The 21,915-nt window shown below is 45.3% G+C and overlaps 1 protein-coding gene across 2 annotated transcripts in view; it reads right to left on the bottom strand.

Annotated features, from left to right (window-relative positions):
* LOC142663761 (gastrula zinc finger protein XlCGF66.1-like) overlaps positions 1-15,311 on the bottom strand; it is a 46,339-nt gene extending 31,028 nt beyond the window's left edge. The window contains exons 1-5 of one of the 2 annotated variants that reach the window (XM_075842593.1): positions 15,234-15,311; positions 9,380-9,490; positions 8,568-8,741; positions 8,362-8,485; positions 8,135-8,267 (exon numbers count right to left, since the gene is read on the bottom strand). In XM_075842593.1, the coding sequence (XP_075698708.1) occupies positions 8,167-8,267; positions 8,362-8,485; positions 8,568-8,741; positions 9,380-9,451 (471 nt within the window). In that variant the 5' untranslated portion in view covers positions 9,452-9,490; positions 15,234-15,311 and the 3' untranslated portion in view covers positions 8,135-8,166. Of the gene's footprint in view, positions 1-7,098; positions 8,268-8,361; positions 8,486-8,567; positions 8,742-9,379; positions 9,491-15,233 lie in introns of those variants that run through there. The other variant, XM_075842592.1, reaches the window with a different exon arrangement.
* Positions 15,312-21,915: the final 6,604 nt, after the last annotated feature.

Genomic DNA, 21,915 nt, shown 5'->3' with positions numbered 1-21,915 from the left:
TGGAGAAAAGCCCTTTGTATGTTCATTGTGTGGGAAGTGTTTCAGTCAAAAGTCAAAGCTTGTAAGTCATCAACGTACCCACACGGGCGAAATCCTCTTCCCATGTCCCGAGTGTGGAAGATGTTTTACAGAACCCATTTCAGTGTTCCGATTGTGGGACATGTTTTCAGTACAAATTGTATCTTGTTAAACATCAAATAATTCACACGAAGACCAAACCCTTTTCTTGTTCGGAGTGTGGAAAATATTTGACCAACAAGGGCGCCCTCATCTATCACTTGAGGACACACACAGGGGAGAAACCTTTCTCCTGTTCTGAATGTGGGCGATGTTTTACAAGTAAAGGACACCTTGTCACTCATAAGCGGACCCACACAGGGGAGAAGCCATTTTCATGTGCAAAATGTGGGAAACGTATTGCCCGTAAGGCAGACATGGCGATACATCAAATCATGCACTCAATCGAGGAGCCGTTTTCATGCTCCAACTGATGAGGAATATTACAGAAATGTCAATCAGAAAATGACTCCTAAGGCATCAATTCTATTTTTGGAACCTGTAATGCATAAAAAAACCCTAAATAAAACTCATCTTAATTTATTACACACATGTGGATGTGAATCCATTTTTATCTTGCAACTAATAGTGTATTTCTTCTCCAGTTTTTCTTCTCCAAATTTAAAGAGGACCCGTCACTTGGTCATATAAGTTGAACCAGTCTACTGACCTGATTAGCGCCGTCTCCCTGATTCCAGCGCTGTTTTTCTCTTTTTCCTGGACCCCCTCATTCCAGAGATATGGCCACTGTTGTGTTGGCTCCCTATATGCTGTAGTTAGCCAACAAGGCGTGAACTTCCTTGAGGCTGCCTCGCGCTGGTTGGTCAGTATCAGAGGCAGGGAAGCTAGTCCCACCCCCTTGGCTAACTACAGCAAATTAGCATATAGGGAGCCAACACATATCAGGGGGGTCCAGGAAAAAATGAAAAAACAGTGCTGGAATCAGGGAGACAGCGCTATTCAGGTCAGTAGACCAGTTCAAGTTATATTATCTAGTGACAGGTCCTCTTTAAAGCATCAGTGTGTTAGTATTACAGACCATTTTTGAAAAAAATCTTTTCTATCTTTATGGTCACCGATAGGGTCCTGATCCACGATCATAATTTAGTCATTCAGAAACACCAAACTCGGTAAGTTGCAAAGTGAATACTTCCTTCACCTAGATAGGAGCTTTGTTTTTCTCCAGTTTGTGAAGAAGCTGCGTGACAATGCCCAAAGGAGTGCAAAAGTGGCTGCCCATAGTAGTTTTTAGTCCTTTGGAAAAACTTCTTTGCATTGGTAAATAGAGGTCTGCACACATTCGGTAAGATTCATGAAAAGTAGCAGGGCTGTAAAACAGAATACTAGACTGGCACACACAATCAGGCCAGCACATGGCAAACACACAGAGTAAGAACTATAACCGACACCCTCAATCTGAGGCCAGGAGATCTGAAGGAATGGAAGAACAATCCTTTCTAACCAAGCCGCCGGCACACAACCTGCACTGATGAACCAAGTCTGCAGCAGTTTCCTCATCAACTGCCCCAACAAATATTCAATAGCCGGGAGATGAGGTGCCTGCAGGAATACACCGGCTGCCAGGGGCGTAGCTGGAGGCTCACGGGCCGCGCTGTAAAAGTTATTTTTGGGCCAAACACAACTTTACTTCATGGCCGATGACCCAAAGCTTTCAGCTGTATCCTGGGTCTCCTAAGTGACCCATCGATGCAGCACTATCAGCCGGTGGAGCTGCTAAGGTCCTAGAACATCAGGGGCACAAGCCCCAAGACATGTTTTACCCCCCAGAAAATGTATATGAGACAGCATATCTATAGGACTATGACCCCTATAGCTATGCCACTGGATAGGGTTATATACAGGGCCCAGCAGACAGTATCACACGTGATAAGATTGGATACAGCGGCTCAGCAGACAGTATCACACATGATAGGCTGAGATAAAGGGAACAGCAGACAGTATCACACATGATAAGATTGGATACAGCGGCTCAGCAGACAATATCACACATGATAGGCTGAGATAAAGGGAACAGCAGACAGTATCACACATGATAAGATTGGATACAGCGGCTCAGCAGACAGTATCACACATGATAGGCTTAGATACAGGTCCCAGCTAACAGTATTACACATGATAGGCTGAGATACAGGGCCCAGCAGACAGTATGAGGGTATGTTTACACGCAATATTTACGGACGTAATTAAGGCGTGTTACGCCTGGAATTACGGCCGAAAATACTGCTTGAAAGCGCCGGCAAACATCTGCCCATTCATTTGAATGGGTTTTACGGTGTTCTGTGCAGACGGTCATTTTTTTTACGCACCGCTGACAAAAGACGGCGCGTAAAAAAGACGCCCGCGTCATAGAAGTGCATGTCACTTCTTGGGACGTAATTGGAGCCGTTTTCCATTGGCTCCATAGAAAAGCAGCTCCAATTAAGTCCGTAATGGACGCTGCGAAAAACGCCTGCACATGCCATTAAGTCAGAAATTCAGGAGCTGTTTTCTCCTGAAAACAGCTCCCTAATTTCAGCCGTAACGGATGTGCACGTGTGAACATACCCTTAGGGTATGTTCACACGCAGTGTTTTCAGCCGTATTTCGGGGCGTTTACGCCTCGAAAAACGCCTGAAAAAATGGAAGCTGAAGGCCTACAAACATCTGCCCATTGAAATCAATGGGAAAAACAGCATGTAGTTCATACGGGGGGGGGTCTTTTTTCGCCTGTTTAAAAAAAACGGAGCGTAAAAAGACGCTCCATAAAAAGAAGTAGCATGAAACTTCTTGGAGCTGATTTTCCATTGAACACTATGAAAAACACCTCAAAAAACGCCTGAAAAGAAGCCTCAAAAGAAGCTCCAAATGTCATTTTCAGCTTCAAAAACACCTTAAAATCTGAGGCTGTTTTGTGCAATACTGTCTGCCTGGGCCATGTACTGTATATAAGCCTATCATGTGTGATACTGTCAGTTGGGCCTGATATCCAAGCCTATCATGTGTGATACTGTCCTCTGTATCTAAGCCTATTATGTGTATGGGGATGTTCACACGCTTAACAAAAAACGTCTGAAAATACGGAGCGGATTTCAGAGAAAACAGCCTCAGATTTTAAGGCTGTGTTCACACAGAGTTTTTTGCAGGAGGAAAATTCCTCCTGCATTAACTGCTCCAGACGTTTTTTGCACAGTGGTTTGACAAAAACTCGTCAAGGTGTTTTTTTTACCCTTTCTGACTGATTGAAAGATGGGTCAAGTCACTTCTTTTTACCGCAACGCGTTTTTTTTACTTGCGGTAAAAAAACTTGTCCAACTCCCATTGAAATTCAATGGGAGGCATTTTCGGGAGTTTTTTGACGACTTTTGTGGAGCGGTTTCCGCGCCAAAAAACTCTGTGTGAACAGGGCCTTAGATACAGGGCCCCAGCAGGTATCTGTGAGTTTGCCACTAGCATTTGGTGACATCCAGTCAAGCCATTTTGCCTGGCACAGGTCTTTACAGATGTATCTCCATATGACGGCCTCCTGGACTCCAACCGGCCACCTGGTATATTGATGACTGTACACAGGAAGGTGTCATCACCCTCTGAACTACGGACATCTGCAGAAAGCGGCTACAACCAGTGAACTTCTCACATCTGTGACCAACAACCCCTTCTACGCAGACTCCACCAGGAGTTCCCTTATCCATTAGATGTTACTCCCACTGGCTGGTTCCAGAATACAACAGCGACTGTAGCAGCAGCATCGTTCCGCTGAGCTCCTCCGAGTTGCCTTCTTTCTTCCACATCTGGTGAGCACAGGTCCCTTGTGGCCCTCACATCCCCTTCTTTCTAACTAACCACCTCAGGAGAGTTTTACTGCGTCTCTTTTTTAGAATCGGTCACACAACGGCCTCCCAAAACCAGGGTGTAGTTTAACCTACAGGTATTTCCAAGCCAGGCCTATAGAGACTACTAGTAGGTGCGCTCCTTTAGTGGTGCATACACCAAACATTTTGCCCTAACATTATACAGTGCGTTGAAAAAATATTTGCCCCTTACTTGAATTCTAACATTTTTGATAATTTGTCCCATTTAAATGTTTCACATCATCCAACCTATTTTAATTCCATTCCATTTAATGAGAATAATTCAAAACCTATTTTGCCTATGTGATCAAGTAATTGCCCCCCTAAAGCGAATAAATGGTTGCGCCAGCCTTGGTGGTAACAACTGCAATCAAATGTTTGCGATAACTTGCGATGAGTCTTTTACATCTCTGTGGAGGAATTTTGGCCCGCTCGTCTTTGCAGAATTGTTTTTATTTGGTTACATTGGAGGGTTTTCGAGCATGAAGTGCCAATTTATGGATTTGCCACAGCATCTCTATGGGATTCAAGTCAGGGCTTTGACTCGGCCACCCCAAATCCTTAAATTTTGTTTCTGTTGACCCATTCAGAGGTGGACTGTCTTGTGGACTTCAGATCTTTGTCCTGCCCCTTGGTGCTGCAGCTAATCTGTGCTCCTGGGGGAGAGGCTCTAAGCAAAATTATTCTCCTTCCTACTCTGGCAGCTGACAACAGTGCCTTATTTTCCCAGCAGAAGGAGTCTCCAAAGCTATACGGACATGGAACTGCAGAGGCTCCGCTCCTTTCCTGACAAGCAGGAATGAAAGCTATTTCTATTGGCTGATCTGCAGGTATCAGAAGATTACAATGCAGAGACAAGGTTGTGGGGAGAGTGACTGTGCATGCATGTCCACCAGCATTGAGCTCAGTAGGTGGACGTGCACATTGCTATACACTTTGAACACCCGGAGGCGCCATACTATGTAATGTAAATTTCATAACTCTCCACTGGATCATTTTTTTTTTAACAGTAAATGGAAAGCATATTTTTTTTTTAACAGTAAATGGAAAACATATTTTTTTTATGATCTTTACAATGTATATGATATTTAATAATGGGACAACTACGTTAAGGGCCTAAACCTATGGCTGGAGGAACAGTTGAGGAGGGAAAGCTTTGCTGCCTTGAACTTCATTGATGTAGCTCACAGAGTTCTTGCAAGGCCCTTACCACCAGCAGACTGTGACCACTAATCTTTAAGGCTATGTTCACACAGGGCGAATACGCTGCGTAAAACTACACAGTGTATCTGTCCTGGAACTCGCATGGAATTCTGGACGAAAAAATGCACCAGATTGTGGTGCAGTTTTTCGGGCGGAATGACTGCTGCGGAAAACAGCAGGTTAAAAAAAAAAAAGCAACTTATAATTATCCCTGGTCTTACGTAGTCATGGAGACGTGTCCCTCTATTGCCCAGCAGCCCGGCCTCCTGGGATGACGTTTCATCTCATGTCATGTGACTGCTGCAGCCTGTGATTGGTGGCAGCCATTCACATAGGATGAAACGTCATCCGAGGAGGCCGGCCTGGATGGAGAAGTATATAAAACGGATAAGTTTAAGCTTTTCTTTTGTTTCAGCTATTCCGCCGCAAAAAACGCAACATTTGAGATTTGTCGTGAGTTTTATCTCCGCATTGAATTCAATGGGGAAAACCCGCAAGAAAAAAACAGCAATTTCACAGCATAATGCTGCGGATTAAATAAATCTGATTGTTCAATCTCATTCCCTCTACTGCTATTGCATTAGGCCTCATGCACACGAACGTAAAAACGCCCGTAATTACGGCCAATAGACTTCTATTGGCCACGGGTACCTTCCCGTTTGCTTACAGGAAGGTGCCCGTGCCGTTGAAAACTATGGAACATGTCCTATTTCAGAAGTCTATGGGGCTCCTGTAATTACGGGTGGCTACGTCTGTGCACATGTAATTACGGGAGCGTTGCTAGGCGACGTCAGGGGATAGTCACTGTCCAGGGTGCTGAAAGAGTTAAGTGATCAGCAGTAACTCTTTCAGCACCTGGGACAGTGACTACAGGAGTTAATAGTATTAAAAGTTAACTTACCCAGAACTCCCTGCTTCTTCCTCCAGTCCGGCCTCCCGGGATGATGTTTCATCCCATGTGACTGGTGCAGCCAATAACAGGCCAATCACAGGCTGCAGCGGTCTCATTGACTGCCGTGTCATCCAGGGAGGTCGGACTGGATGTAAAAAGAGGGACGCGTCACCAAGACAACGGTACGTATGAACTTCTTTTACTTTCAATCGCTGCGGAAACTCTACCCGAAAGGGCTGCTCCTTCTCTCTTTCCAACCCTGATAGAGAGAAGGGGCTGCCGATTAGTGCAGAGAAAACGGGTCCGTAAATACGGGTGGAATATGGTTCGAATACGTGTGACAAAGGACCCGTATTTATGCCAATATTGACGGGAGGAAAAAAATACGTTTGTGTGCATGAGGCCTTAGGCTGCAGGTTTTACGCAATGAAAAACAGCTACGTCGACAGAAAAATAAAAATGTTATGGCTCTTGGAATGCAACGATGGAAGAAAAAAAACCAATGCTTGGTCCTTAAAGGGGTTGTCCGGGCATGGGGCGGTTTTAATACAGAGGACCTATCCACAGGATAGGTCCTCAGGATAGGCATGGACATCCGGTGTTCGGAATCAGCCGGAGCAGCTGATCGGTGCCGGGTTTTTATTTATAAAATCTGTTTCCATCTAAGGACGGTGATTTGCCAATTTCCCGTTTAGAGAACATCATCATTCTTTACATCAATGTTCTCCCACAATTGAACATGTAATTTTTGTCTCACTTTTGTGGGATTTTTGATGTATATTAAGACTTGTTTTCTGTGCAAAACATTTTCCACAATCTGAGCAGAAAAACGGCTTCTCTCCAGTGTGCGTCCTTTGATGGATGGTCAGATACGTCTTCAATGAAAAACATTTCCCACATTCGGTGCAAGAGAATGGCTTCTCACCTGTGTGGGTTTTCCCATGGTTGACGAGACTTAGTTTATGAGCAAAGAGCTTCCCGCAATCAGCACATGGATATGGTTTCTCCCCTGTGTGAACCCTCTGGTGTCTTCTAAGTTTTGATCCACTTCGAAAGCATTTTCCGCATTGTCCACATTGGAACGGCTTATCCTCGGTGTGAGTTTTCTTATGTTTATTCAGATAGGATTTTAGTGGAAAACATTTCCCACACTCAGAACATGAAAACATATTATTGTCCTTACGATCTGTACTAGGTGAATTGACGCTCAATCTAATAGAAGAACATTCCTGGTGGTCAGAAGAATCGGATGATAAACCTGCACTAACAACCCTTGGAGAAGTGACGTTTTCTCCTGGAGAACCTTGAGTGATGTTGCCGTTGTCCAGTATACAGTCTGGAGATAAAAAGAGACATCCTTCCAAAATATTTTTGCTGTCCTCTCCATCTGTGAGAGCAAATGTAAAGATGTTAAATGTAAAGATCTCTTATCAAAGTGTCAGAGTAGAAAGTTATGACAATGATGATAGATGTCACAGCATTTCCAAGGATGGCAGGAGTCCAAAAGATGATGTTGGCTCCTCGTAGCCCCTACTGGACACTTCACACATACCAAGGCTACCTGCTCATGATTGTTTGTATTTGCGTCCTGCAAACAATGGATCCATTGTACGTTTTTTTGCGGTACGACAGTGTGTCCTCCGCATCCGTCCCATTTGTTCCATAGGTTTGACTTGAATGGGCGGGACCGAGCCACAAATACTGACAGGAACAGGACCTGCTCTGAGTTTTGTGGCCGGGTCCCACACAAGGATCTGTGAAGAACATGGCAGTGTGCACGGAGCCATAGAAATGAAGGGGTCAGTCTGCCGTCCGTTACAATACGGATAGCACACTGACGAGAAGAACGGTCGTGTGCATGTAGCCAAGGAGAGTTCATAAAAAGAGATTGTTTTAGTCACTGAACAGTTTGTGGTTGTCGCTCACCTGGGTAGATATTGTTAGAAGTTTCTTCCTTATTGCACCTTTGATCCTCCCACACATACGCCTTGTATCCTCCGTCTACATTCTCAACTTTAATATGAATATTTCCCTAAACACTCACATAAAATATTACAAATTATTTCCTCAGTTAATGAGCTGAAATGTAACAAATTATTAGGTAATATTGGCAAAGCATGAAGTGCACATTCACCTTTATGGGATTTGACGAGACTTTGGTTCCACCTACGTGATGACCCTCTGGGACGTTGTGATATTCCTGTGGACAATCCCAGGAAAACACAGAACTGGGACATCTCTCTGATGGATTTCTCTTACTGATATACCTGTAGGAGACACATACAGTGGAAGACATTGTTTATATGTAGTTATCAGGTGATGGGTGTATGTTGTGGACTGTCAAAAATGCTCTCCTCTTACCCGGTGATGTGAGGGGCCGGAGGTCCTCCATCATGGCGTCCCTGTACAGATCCTTGTGTCCTTCTATATACTCCCACTCCTCCATGGAGAAATAGACGGAGACATCCTGACATCTTATAGGAACCTGACACACAATGATACAGTCATCATCCCGACACCTTCATAGTGTTACTATATAATGTCCCAGCATTCCCGGTAGTCCTCACCTCTCCAGTCAGCAGATGAATGATCTTGTTGGTGAGTTCTAGGATCTTCTGCTCGTTGTTTCTCTTAGGTATCAGTGAAGGCTCCGTGATGGTACTGGTCCATCTTCCAGACATGTGGGGACAGCTGTTGGGGGATAGAGAGTCACCAGAAGTCTTCTTCACTACCGAACAATCCTGGATATCGAGATGGAACATACAAGAGAATCAAAATGAACAGGAAGTTCTTAGTAAACATTTTGATCGTATAAGCCCACCTGCCTCCTCATGGTGACTTCTTTTAAGTGGGTCCCTACTCTATTAGGTGCTGCACCACATGGCAACCAGTGCCACCGCAACACCCCGCCTGCAGAGGGAGCAACACAGTCCCCAGGCTAAGACACCTTATGTTGTAGCCCACAGATCAGTCCATAGTAATGCATCCAAAGGATAACTGAATGCAACCACCACCAGGTAACACTGTCCAGGTATAGAACAGGTGAATGATAGGTTATTAACCCCTTAATGAACAGCCTATTTTCGTTTTTTTCAATTTTCGTTTTTACCTCCCAGCATTCCAAAAATCATAACTTTTGTAATGCGTGTGCACCGCGGACTGTTTAGGAAGGTGGAAGCAGCATTAGGGGGTCAGTCGAAATGCTAGTGGGCGCTATCATTGTATTAAAATAAATATCTATGCACCAGAGAAGATTTGTTACAGCATTTATATTTACAAATCAATTATGATGACGTGATCTTTTGCTTTTTATATAATATTGTTCGTAGGATAAAAAGATAAGAGAAAGAACATATACATGAGTCCCGGATTATTTTACCTCTCCGGTAAGAAGGTAGATTATCTCCAGGGTGACGTTCAGTATCTTCTCCGTTATGTGTCCCTTATCCATCACAAAGAACAATGACGTGTAGATGGTTTCGAATGAGATCTACAAATAAAGAGATGATAACTAGATGATAGAATTATGACATGTTAAAGGGACACTCCGGCCAAAACTGACCTCTCCCATGTGCTGCATTCTGGGATTCCATGTGTCAGTCTCTCCCCTGTTATTTATCTCTATATATCAGACCGGGACGGTTGCTTAGCAGCAGTGTGAATCCGGCTCGGTGACTACTATCTCTACTTTGGTCTCTGGAGATCTATGTGTCACCCGTCACAGGCTACAGCAGTTTCTGTACCGCACTAGTTATACACAGGGGGAAACAGAAACTTCTATCATCAACTGCCACTGATACTTAGACAGGTTCCTGTCACACAGGTGTAGAAGAATATAGTGCAGCCTCCCTGTCTGTATACTTATGGTTTCTCAGATTATTTAGAAGAATATAGAGAGAATAATAATCACAGTGTCCCCCAGCATAAAGAAATTATATGGTCTTTAGCTGGTCATGTGATTGATAGCAAAGCAGAGAGGAAGAGAAAGCTGGGGAAATCTAAGAATCAAGACGGAGGCTTTTTTAAAGCACGGACAAGGCAGGAGTTCAAAAAGTAAGTACAGTATACATAAAATAAGTGTAGAGAGATATATACAGTCAGGTGGGGGTGCAGACATGGAAAGTTGTGCTTCCACTGGAGCTCTTCTTTAATTTCTAGTTCCGTGTCTCTTGGTAGTAAGGAGAAAATACAGCATGTGGGAGGTGAGAGACAATACTATATGGATAAAAGTACGTGAACTCCCCACCTAATTATTGAGCTTAGGTGTTTCAGCTTCACGCATTGCAAACAGGTGCATAAAATCAAGCCCACAGCCATGCAATCTCCAGAGAAACATTGCTAGTAGTATGGGTCGTACTGAAGAGCTCAGTGGCTTTAAACGTGGCGCAGAACAAGAACTGTGTGTCAGGAGCTTCATGAAATGGATTTCCTTAGATCCTCATGCACAATGCCAGGCGTCAGCTGGAGAGGTGTAAAGCACGTCGTTCTCTAGAGTGATGAATCACGTCTTGTTATCTGGTAGTCTGATGGGTGAATCTGGGCCTCTGAACGTTACCTACAGGAATACATAGTGTCTACTGTAAAATTTAGGGGAGGAAGGATAAATGTCTGCGGATGGTTTTTAGGGTTTGGGCTACTTCTCTTATTTCCATTGAAGAGTAATGTTAATGCTTCCACATAGGAAGACATTTTGGACAATTGTGGGAACAGTTTGGGGAAGGACCTTTCCTGTCCCAGCATGACTGCGCCCCTGTAAGCAAGGTCCATAAAGACATGGTTTGATGAGTTTGTTGTGTAGTGACTCGAGTGGCCTGCACAAAGGACCATCCAACACCTTTGGGATGAATTATAACACGGGTTGCGAGCAAAACCTACTCATCCAATATCAGTGCTTGTCTGTGGGAATTTGTGCCCATTCAGCCAAAAAAAGCATCTGTGAGGTCACACTCCAAAATCTTGTGGAAAGCCTTCCCAGAAGAGTAGAGACTGTTAAAGCCGCAAGAGGGCAATGATTGAGAACGAGGGTTCATATGGCAGTAAAACTTCTACCGATCGCAAAATGATGGCATAACCCAACGATATGCCATCACTTTGTGTGATGAGAATATTCCGTTACTTCTTCAGTGGAGATCCGCACAGTAACAGCCAATATCCTATGGCCTTCCTCTATCTATCAGAAGTTTAGTCCAGATGGGCCTGAGCTGTCTATACGTGTCTGCAGGAACATGATCAAAAGATGGTCTCTTGGTTATGGCCATGTCAACTTCCAGCAGACGGTGAGTAATGGTCATTACATTGTGATATGTACCCGGTAATGTAATAAGTGGTGAAATATGACACCCGGACCCCACACCGATCAGCTGTTCGGGCTGCCTCCGGGCACCGGATGTTATGCTGGGTATGCAGTGCTTCATACACTGTATAGCGGCCATGCTGCAGAACTGCAGCTCCAGTCCCATTCACGGCCGCTATACTGTGAGCCATCTGCTTCCGGAACGGACCCCCATCAATGATATACCGATGACCAATCCTGTGGAAAGGTCATCAGTATGAAAAACCGCCCCCTGCCCGGACAACCCCTTTAATTCTGGAGCACTGAACTCTCTTTAGCCATGGGAACCTTCCAGTATTAGGGTATGTGCACACGGTGAGAGGCTTTTACGTCTGAAATGACAGACTGTTTTCAGGAGAAAACAGATGCCTCGTTTCAGACGTAAATGCTCCTCCTCGCATTCTGCGAGGCTTCTCTGACAGCCGTAAATTTTGAGCTGTTCTTCATTGAGTTCAATGAAGAACGGCTCAAATTATGTCTGAAAGAAGTGTCCCGCATATAATGTATAAAAGTGTCCTGCATATAATGTATATAAGTGTCCTGCATATAATGCATATAAGTGTCCCGCATATAATGCATATAAGTGTCCCGCATATAATGTATATAAGTGTCCCGCATATAATGTATATAAGTGTCCCGCATATAATGTATATAAGTGTCCCGCATATAATGTATATAAGTGTCCCGCATATAATGTATAGAAGTGTCCTGCATATAATGTATATAAGTGTCCTGCATATAATGTATAGAAGTGTCCTGCATATAATGTATATAAGTGCCCCGCATATAATGTATATAAGTGTCCTGCATATAATGTATATAAGTGCCCCGCATATAATGTATATAAGTGTCCTGCACTTCTTTTGACGAGGCTGACAGCTGTCAAACGACGACGCGTAAAAATCCAAACGACGACGCGTAAATGACAGGTCGTCTGCACAGTACGTCGGCAAACCCATTCAAATGAATGGGCAGATGTTTGCCGACGTATTGTAGCCTTATTTTCAGACGTAAGACGAGGCATAATACGCCTCGTTTACGCCTGAAAATAGGTCGTGTGAACCCAGCCTTACACTTGAAGATCTCTGACCAAAAATGGAGCCAACTCAACGTTCTGTAAACAAGTCAACTTTATGGTCCAGTCAGGTAATGTCCTTGTCAGAGGTTATAATGTTGTCGGTCATTATAATGCCTGAACTGAAGTGTCCACATCTCACCTGACCCAGCTGCTCTCCAGACACTGATACCTTCAACATGCTCAGAACTGACGCTGTGCCGAGAAAATCCTGACAATCCACCAAAAACTTTCACCAAATATTTTTTATCAATGCCAGATTAGGGGCCGTTCACATATGACCGTTGCTCCTGTCAGTTTCCCTCCGGCGTGTTGCAGAACAGCCATAGTGAAACTGATGCTAGAACGGATCCCATAGCTTTCTATGGGATCTGTCCTGGCACAGGGAACATCAGTTGTGGCTCCGTACAGTGATAGACCAGTGCAGGAACTAGGATCCAAAAACGTTACCTGCAGCGTTTTTTGGTTTGGCTCCCAGGATGTCCGGCGCCGTATCCTATCTATTTTAACTGTGGCCGGATGAACGCCAGGAGCTGCCACATCCACCTTCCAGCAGTACCCTCGCTGCAGGACAACTGTCCCATACTGTAATCATGATTACAGTACGGGACAGTAGTTCCACGCAGAGGCAGGGACTCCTAGCGTCGTACATCACTATGATGCTAGGAGCCTGGCCCCCTGCAGTGTGTTCGGTCCGGGTCTTCCGGCCGAAATACGTTCCGTACATTACGGACGTAACATGGTCGTGTGAACCCAGCCTTACAGTGCCCACATAACAGCAACAGTCAAAGTCCTCCATAACAGGGACAGCCAACTCTCCCCCAGAACAGTGACAGCCATAGTGCTCCCATAACAGTAACACTCACAGTGCCCACGTAATGGGAGCACTTTGGCTGTCACTGTTCTGGCAGAAAGGTGGTTGTCCCTGGTATGGGGGCCCTTGACTGTTGCTGTTATGGGAGCACTATGGCTGTCACTGTTCTGGGGGAAGAGGTGGTTGTCCCTGTTATGGGGGCCCTTGACTGTTGCTGTCATGTGGGCACTGTGACCGTCACCGTAAGGGTATGTGCACACGACCTGTTTTCAGACGTAATGGAGGCGTTTTACACCTCGAATTACGCCTGAAAAGACGGCTCCAATACATCGGCAAACATCTGCCCATTGCCTGCAATGGGTTTTACGATGTTCTGTTCCCACGAGGTGTAATTTTGCGCGTCGCTGTCAAAAGACGGCGCGTAAAATTACGCCCGCGTCAAAGAAGTGCAGGACACTTCTTGGAACGTATTTGGAGCCGTTTTTCATTGACTCCAATGAAGAACAGCTCCAATTACATCCGTAAAAGACGCCGCAAAAAACACGAGTGCATGCAAAAACGTCTGAAATTCAGGAACTGTTCTCTTCTGAAAACAGCACCGTAATTTTAGACATATTTTGCGCTGTCGCGTGAACATACCCTTAGGGTATGTTCACACTGTCTATTTTCGGCCGTTTTTCCGGTTGTAAACTACCGAAAAGCGGCCGAAAGATCGAAAGCAGAAACATTGATTTCAATGGGAAAATGGTGTTCTGTTCCGACAGAGCGTTTTTTGCAGCGTTTTTTTACGTGTAAAAAAACGGCCGCGAAAAAGACGTGCAGGTCACTTCTTGGGACGTTTTTAGAACCGATTTTCATTGACTCTAGCGAAATAAGCTCCAAAAACGGCCGTAAAAAAGCAGCGAAAAACGCAGTGAAAATCGCGAGTGGCTTAAAAAACGTCTGAAAATCAGGAGCTGTTTTCAAGGGAAAACAGCTCCTGATTTTCAGACGTTTTTTGAGCCACTCACATTTTTGCGACGTTTTTATGGCCGTTTTCTGATCTGTTTTCAATAGTCAATGAAAAACGGCTCCAAAAACGCCCCAAGAAGTGTCCTGCACTTCTTTTGACGAGCCATCATTTTACGCGCCGTATTTTGACAGTGACGCGTAAAATTACACCTTGTCTGAACAGAACATCGTAAAACCCATTGCAAGCAACGAGCAGATGTTTGTAGGCGTAATGGAGCCGGTTTTTCAGGCGTAAATCGAGTCGTAAGGCTGGGTTCACACAGAGTTTTTTTCAGGCGGAATTTCTGCCTCAAAATTCCGTTTGGAAGTTTAAGGCAGATTTTCCTCTCCCTGCACGCCGATTTTCACTGCGTTTTTCGCCCGCACCCATTGAGCGCCGCAGGCATAAAACGCTGCAAAATATGCTTTCTCTGCCTCCCATTGAAGTCAATGGGAGGTCAGAGGCGTAAATGCCCGAAGATAGGGCATGTCGCTTCTTTTTCCCGCGAGGCGGTTTTACCGCTGGCGGGAAAAAGACACCTCCTCCTCCCATTGAAATCAATGGGAAGAATTTTCGAGCCGTTTTTGACAAGTCTTTTTGGCGCGGTTTCCGCATCAAAAAACTTGTCAAAAAACTCTGTGTGAACATAGCCTAAAATGCCTGAATTACGTCTGAAAATAGTTTGTGTGAACATACCCTTATGGCTACACTGGTGTTAACACGGTTACATAGGAGAGGGGGGGGGGGTGTCACAGGGGCTCTGAAAAAAGATCAAATCTCTGTTTTATATCTCCAAAAAGTGTGAGGTTTGATTCTGGAACATGTAAATGGTAATAATATAATAATGTTATGTCATAGCACCACCTAGTGGCCATAGTACAGACTGCGTTCATCATCCGCCTGATAAGCATTTTAGTAAAAATCTCACATACAAAGAAGCTGAATATGTTTATACTACCCGCATCATGCGTCACACACTGACACGTAATAAACGGACAGGAAAGATTCTGACTGTAAATACCTGAATGATTGCCTCGCTTCAACCCAGAAGTCATAAACGTCATTTCCTGTTTGTGTGTTCCAGTCATTTTTCTTCCGGGTACTCAGATGGCCTATCTATACAGTTGCCACAGTGACCACACGAGGCCGCTGTTGCTACTGCACATCTTTTGTGCTGTCTGCATCATATAAAACTAGGTCTATAAATTCCCTGCAGTATTGCTAGATTATTGATTAATATATACAATATCGGAATAATTTGAAAGTTAAAAGTTCCCTGCGGTGACCACACGATGGCGCGCTGCTGCTCCTTGTATCACTAGGCTGCCTGAATTACATTGAATTTATTGTGCATTTCTCAGCATCGACCACACGATGGCGCTGCTGCTCAGCGTATCACTAGGCTACCTGCATTATATTGAAATTATTGTGCATTTCTCAGCATCGACCACACGATTGCGCTGCTACTGGGCGTATCTTTAAGGCTGCATGAATTACATTGAATAAAGTGAGCATTTCCCAGCATTGATCACAAGATGGCGCTGCTGCACAGTGTATCACTAGGCTGCCTGCATTACATGCAATTTAGTGAGATTTCTCAGCATTGACCACACGATGGCGCTGCTGCTTAGGGTATCACTAAGGCTGCCTGCAATACAATGAATTTAGTGAGCATTTCCCAGCATTGACCACACAATGGCGCTATTGCGCCGTATAGCCAATGCAGCCTTCCATAAGTAATAAGGTCGTAAAATATAGTCAGTAGTACCAGCGATGACCACATAATGGCGCTATTACTTCATCCATGAAAGTAAACAGTTCCCCGCGGTGACCATACCGTGGCGCTCTACATTATAATTTGTAAGTTTTTTCCTGCAGCGCCTCATCTATAGAGGCTGTTCCACTTGCATTATATAACTAGACGAGACACTAGAGTCTGCTGAGGGGCGTAACTAGGAAAGACTGGGCCCCATAGCAAACTCTTGGCCCGGGACCCCCCCTTATAAATAGTGCCCCCTGTAGAATGTGCCATACAGCCCCCTGTAGACAGTGCTATATAGCCCCTCCTATAGACAGTGTCACCCCATTTGTAGATAGCACCCCCACCTCTCCCTTGTAGAATGCCATAAAGCCCCACTGTATATAGTGCCACACAGCCCCCCTTAGTAGAAAGTGCAGCACAGCCCCCCCTTAGTAGATAGTGCCACACACAGACACCTGTAGATTGTGCCACACTCAGCCCCCTGCAGATAGAGCTACATCCCTCCCCCTTGTAAATAGTGCCATACAGTTCCCCCATGTGTATAGTGCCACACAGCCCCCCTATGTGTATAGTGCCATACAGTTCCCCCATGTGTATAGTGTCACACAGCTCCCTATGTGTATAGTGCCACACAGCTCCCCCTTGTGTATAGTGCCACACAGCTCCCCCTTGTGTATAGTGCCACACATCTCTCCCTTGTGTATAGTTCCACAAGGCAATGGCGCATCCGAGAAAATTGTATCACTCAAACATGAAAAGGTGGGTTTGGAGGCAGGACTATGTGACTCGTGAGGATATCGGCACCGCTCCATGACCCTCTAATGAGTAATTAGCATATAGTGTGCGTCGTTTTAAAAGTGGATTTTAAGGATTTTGCTGCATCTGAAAAAAACATACAGGGGAATACTGTCAGATCATGTATTACCGCATGGTGACGGTTCAAGGGGTTAAAACTACCAGACAGGTTCCCATGAAATATACAATGAATTGAGAAAAATGCCATCTGCCCTGTAATTTTGTTATAAATATATCCTATATAATTACAGCACTAGAACCAAGCTCTGACATATATACAGCACCAGTACCAAGCTCAGTACATATTTATATACAGCAATAGAACCAAGCTCAGTACATATATATACAGCACCAGAACCAAGCTCTGACATATATACAGTACCACACCCAAGCTCAGTACATATATATACAGCAATAGAACCAAGCTCAGTACATAAAAAGAGCACTAGAACCAAGCTCTGACATATATACAGTACCACAACCAAGCTCAGTACATATATAAAGCACTAGAACAAAGCTCAGTACATAAAAAGAGCACTAGGACCAAGCTCTGACATATATACAGTACCAGAACCAAGCTCAGTACATATATACAGTACCACAACCTAGCTCCGACATATATACAGTACCACAACCAAGCTCAGTACATAAATACAGCACTAGAACCAAGCTCAGTACATGTATACAGCAATAGAACCAAGCTCTGACATATATACAGTACCACACCCAAGCTCAGTACATATATACAGCACTAGAACAAAGCTCAGTACATAAAAAGAGCACTAGAACCAAGCTCCGACATATATACAGCACCACAACCAAGCTCAGTACATATGTACAGCACTAGAACCAAGCTCAGTACATAAAATGAGCACTAGAACCAAGCTCTGACATATATACAGCACCACAACCAAGCTCAGTACATAAATACAGAACCACAACCAAGCTCAGTCCATAAATACAGCACTAGAACCAAGCTCAGAAATATATACAGCACCAGAACAAAGCTCAGTACATACATACAGCACTAGAACCAAGCTCAGTACATAAATACATCCAGCACCAGAACAAAGCTCAGTACATATATACAGCACCAGAACCAAGCTCAGTACTTACATACAGCATTAGAACCAAGAGTAGTACATATATACAACACCGGATCAAATACAGCTCAATTTAGTGCAACCCCTGCCGTATAGGTTTGTACGGTGTAAAACTACAGCTCCCAGAATGGCTTGAACAATGGTGAGGATATTCTGGGAGATGCTGTTTCACACAAAAAATATCATACCACCCATCATCTCGCTGCAGATCATACAGTGACTACAGTGCTAATTAGAGGAAGAATAAACATTCACATTAAGTGACTCACCGGTGACGTCTCAGATTCGAGTTCTTCTCTTCTTTCTCCGGTCCAGACCTCTATGATGGATTTCTAGCAGCCATGACCCATTTCTGCAGTTTTCCGCTCAGATATCTTCAGCTTCTCACTTCCAAAATTCTCAACACCTCTAAATATAATAAAGCGCCATACACTGCACCTCTAACTATAATAGCGCCATACACTGTGTCCCTGACTATAATCGTACCATACACTGTCACACACACCGTGCCCCCTGTAAATAGTGCCGCCATAGCCCCCTGTAAATAGTGCCCACATAGCCCCCTATAAATAGTGACCCCCATAGAGCCTCTGTAGAAAGTGACCTACATAGAAGCCCCTGTAGATAGTGTCCCACATACAGCCCTCTGTAGATAGTGCCCACATATGGACTCCAGAGCTGCAAGGCAATAGTGTTAACCACTAAGCCACCATACATATAGCTTCCCCTATAGACAGTGCCCAATGTATAGCCCACATCTGTAGATAGTCTCACATATAGCTCCTCCTGTATATAGTGTCCCAAATATAGCCCACCCCTGTAAACAGTGCCCTACATATAGCCACCCTGCATATAGTGTCCCACATATAGCCCACCCCTATAGAGAGTGCCCTAAAAAAATAGCTCCCCTATAGATAGTGCTCTACATATAGCCCAGCCCTGTATAGTCTCACACATAGCTCCCCTGTATATAGTTCCCCGCATATAGTTCCCCGCATATAGACCCCCTGTAAATAGTGCCCCACATCCCCACATATAGACCCCCCTGTAGACAGTGGCCCAAATATAGACCCCCCTGTATATAGTGGCCCACATCTCCACATATAGACCCCCCTGTAGACAGTGGCCCAAATATAGACCCCCTGTATGTAGTGGCCCTCATATAGACCACCCCAGTATATAGTGGCCCAAATATAGACCGCCCTGTATATAGTGGCCCACATCCCCCACATATAGACCCCCCTGTAGATTGTGCCCCACATCCCCACATCTAGACCCTCCCCTGTATATAGTGCCCCACATCCCCACATATAGACCCCCCTGTATATAGTGGCCCACATATAGACGACCCCCCTGTAGATAGAGCCCCCACTATAGATAATGCTACTCAGATTTATGAGAAAAAAACTTTACATACTCACATGACCCCGTTCCCACCCTGTCCGCTGACAATGCAGACATGCTCTCTTCTGAGCAGGTCTGCAGGAGCTGAACGACACGTCGTTCAATGACGCTGATTGGTGGGGCAGAATGACTTGCCCCGTCAATCAGCACCTTTCAAGCACGGAAGCGGCGCGATGATGTAATCGCGCCGCTAGCCAATCAGTGTCATTGTAAGGCGCTTAATGGTCAAGCACGAAACATGCCCGGCCATTCAGCGCTAATGCATGTATTTGACTGTCGCTAGCACTGGGATACCCTCCGGTGGTAGCGACGTCTACGGGCATGAGAGGGCCTGTGTCGTCCTGCCCATACTTGTTAGAGGCTCGGAGGCGTGGGCCCCATAATAGCAGCACTACCGCTGTACTAGCCATAACGGCTGCTAGCGGCACCACCGAGCATATGGGGGGAGCGTGTCAGCTGGCGGCACTGGCCCCCACAAGCCGCAGGCCCCGTAGAGGCTGCTACCGCGGTAGTTACGCCAATGAGTCTGCTGCTACTCTTCTACAACAAACCAGCACAGACGAGACACCACAGTCTGCTAAACATGTGTAACAATAAGGATATGTTCACACGCAAACACAAAATACGTCTGAAATTACGGAGCGGTTTTCAGGCGAAAACAGCTCCTGAATTTCAGACGTAATTGCAAGTACTCACGTTTTTCGCGGCAACTTTTACGGATGTAATTGGAGCTGTTCTTCATTGAAGTCAATGAATAACGATTCCAAAAATGTCCCAAGTAGTGTCCTGCACTTCTTTGTCGCGGGTGTATTTTTACATGCCGTCTTTTGACAGCGACGGGTAAAATTACACCTCGTCTGCGCAGAACATCGTAAAACCCATTGCAAGCAACGGGCAGATGTTTGCAGACGTAATGGAGCAGTCTTTTCAGGCGTAATTCGAGGCGTAATACGCCTTAATTACGTCTGAAAATAGGTCGTGTGAACATACCCTAACAAGACATACAAAACACCACAGTCTGCTCCACCTGTACTACAATAACTTGACAGACAAGACACTGCAGTCTGCTTCATCTGTATTACAATTACACGACATAGTCTTCTTCACCTGGATTACATTAGGGGACACACTGCGGTCCACATATCCGGCACCTCACTGGAAGACCGACGTGATACTGAAGCCCCTACCCCCGTGTATATAGAAGTAGAAGATCGCTGCTCAGATTATAAACGAGCGGTCACCAGCAGACATCATAGCTGATCTATAGAGGATGTGGCGGCTCTGAGAAGAGCCTTTGTGTTGTGTAAGATGGAGCTGAGCAGGAGCGGAATTAACCTCCGAAGCCGTACAGTGTGCGGCCCTAGCATTTGAGCGCGTACACCACGTCCATAGCGGTGACGGTCTTCCTCTTAGCGTGCTCGGTGTAGGTGACGGCGTCACGGATGACGTTCTCCAGGAAAACCTTCAGGACGCCGCAAGTCTCTTCATAGATGAGACAGGAGATGCGTTTGACGCCTCCCCTGCGGACTAGACGGCGGATTGCAGGCTTGGTGATGCCCTGGATGTTATCACGGAGCACCTTCCTGTGCCCCTTGGCACAGCCCTTTCCCTCCTTTACCAGGACCAGACATCCTGTAAGCTGGAGCTAAAGAGAACTATTGCAGCGACAACCGCGGGGCGCATCTTTATATAGACCCTGGGAGGACCAGAGAGAGAACTGTAAGACATGTCACTTCCGGGGCGTTTCTCTCAGCAAATTCACATTACCAATCCCTTCCGTTGATTGGCTTAGCGATCGGGCGGGGTGTCAGAAGTTTGGGGGTCGGAGCACTGCCGTCACTATCACCTGTCAGAATTTATTTGACCGTTCAGTTACCCTGTAATCCAGGTGAAGAAGACTCTGGTGTCTTGAGTGTATGTCGTGTAATTGTAATACAGGTGAAGCAGACTGTAGTGTGTTCTCTGTCAAGTTATTGTAGTACAGGCGGAGCAGACTATGGTGTTTTGTATGTCTTGTTATTGTTACACATGATTAGCATACTGTGGTGTCTCATCTGTGCTGGTTTATTGTAGAAGAGTAGCAGCAGACTCTAGTGTCTCGTCTAGTTATTGTAATACAAGTGGAACAGCCTCCAGTTCAGGGGTCTCAAACTCGGCCGGGTAAGTGGGCCACATATAGGAATAAATAGAAGTTGACGGGCTGCATTTAAGCAATTAAGTGTCGCTAAGCGTTTGGCAGACACACAAATGCCATGATTGGGCAGCCCCTTTTAATATAGTGCCACAGAGCCCTCGGTAGATGCTGCCACAGTGCCCTCTGTAAATTATGCCACAGTGTCCTCTGTAGATACTGCCACACATCACCCATAGATAATGCCACAGTGCCCTCTGTAGATGCTGCCACAGTGTCCTCTGTAGATACTGCCACACACCACCCGTAGATAATGCCACAGAGCCCTCTGTAGATACTGCCACACATCACCCATAGATAATGCCACAGTGCCCTCTGTAGATGCTGCCACAGTGTCCTCTGTAGATACTGCCACACATCACCCATAGATAATGCCACAGTGCCCTCTGTAGATGCTGCCACAGTGTCCTCTGTAGATACTGCCACACACCACCTATAGATACTGCCA

The sequence above is a fragment of the Rhinoderma darwinii genome, chromosome 11, assembly GCF_050947455.1.
Source record: "Rhinoderma darwinii isolate aRhiDar2 chromosome 11, aRhiDar2.hap1, whole genome shotgun sequence".
Classification (NCBI taxonomy): domain Eukaryota; kingdom Metazoa; phylum Chordata; class Amphibia; order Anura; family Rhinodermatidae; genus Rhinoderma; species Rhinoderma darwinii.
Note: the sequence above shows the minus strand (reverse complement) of the source record. Positions and strands in the feature narration are given on the sequence as shown.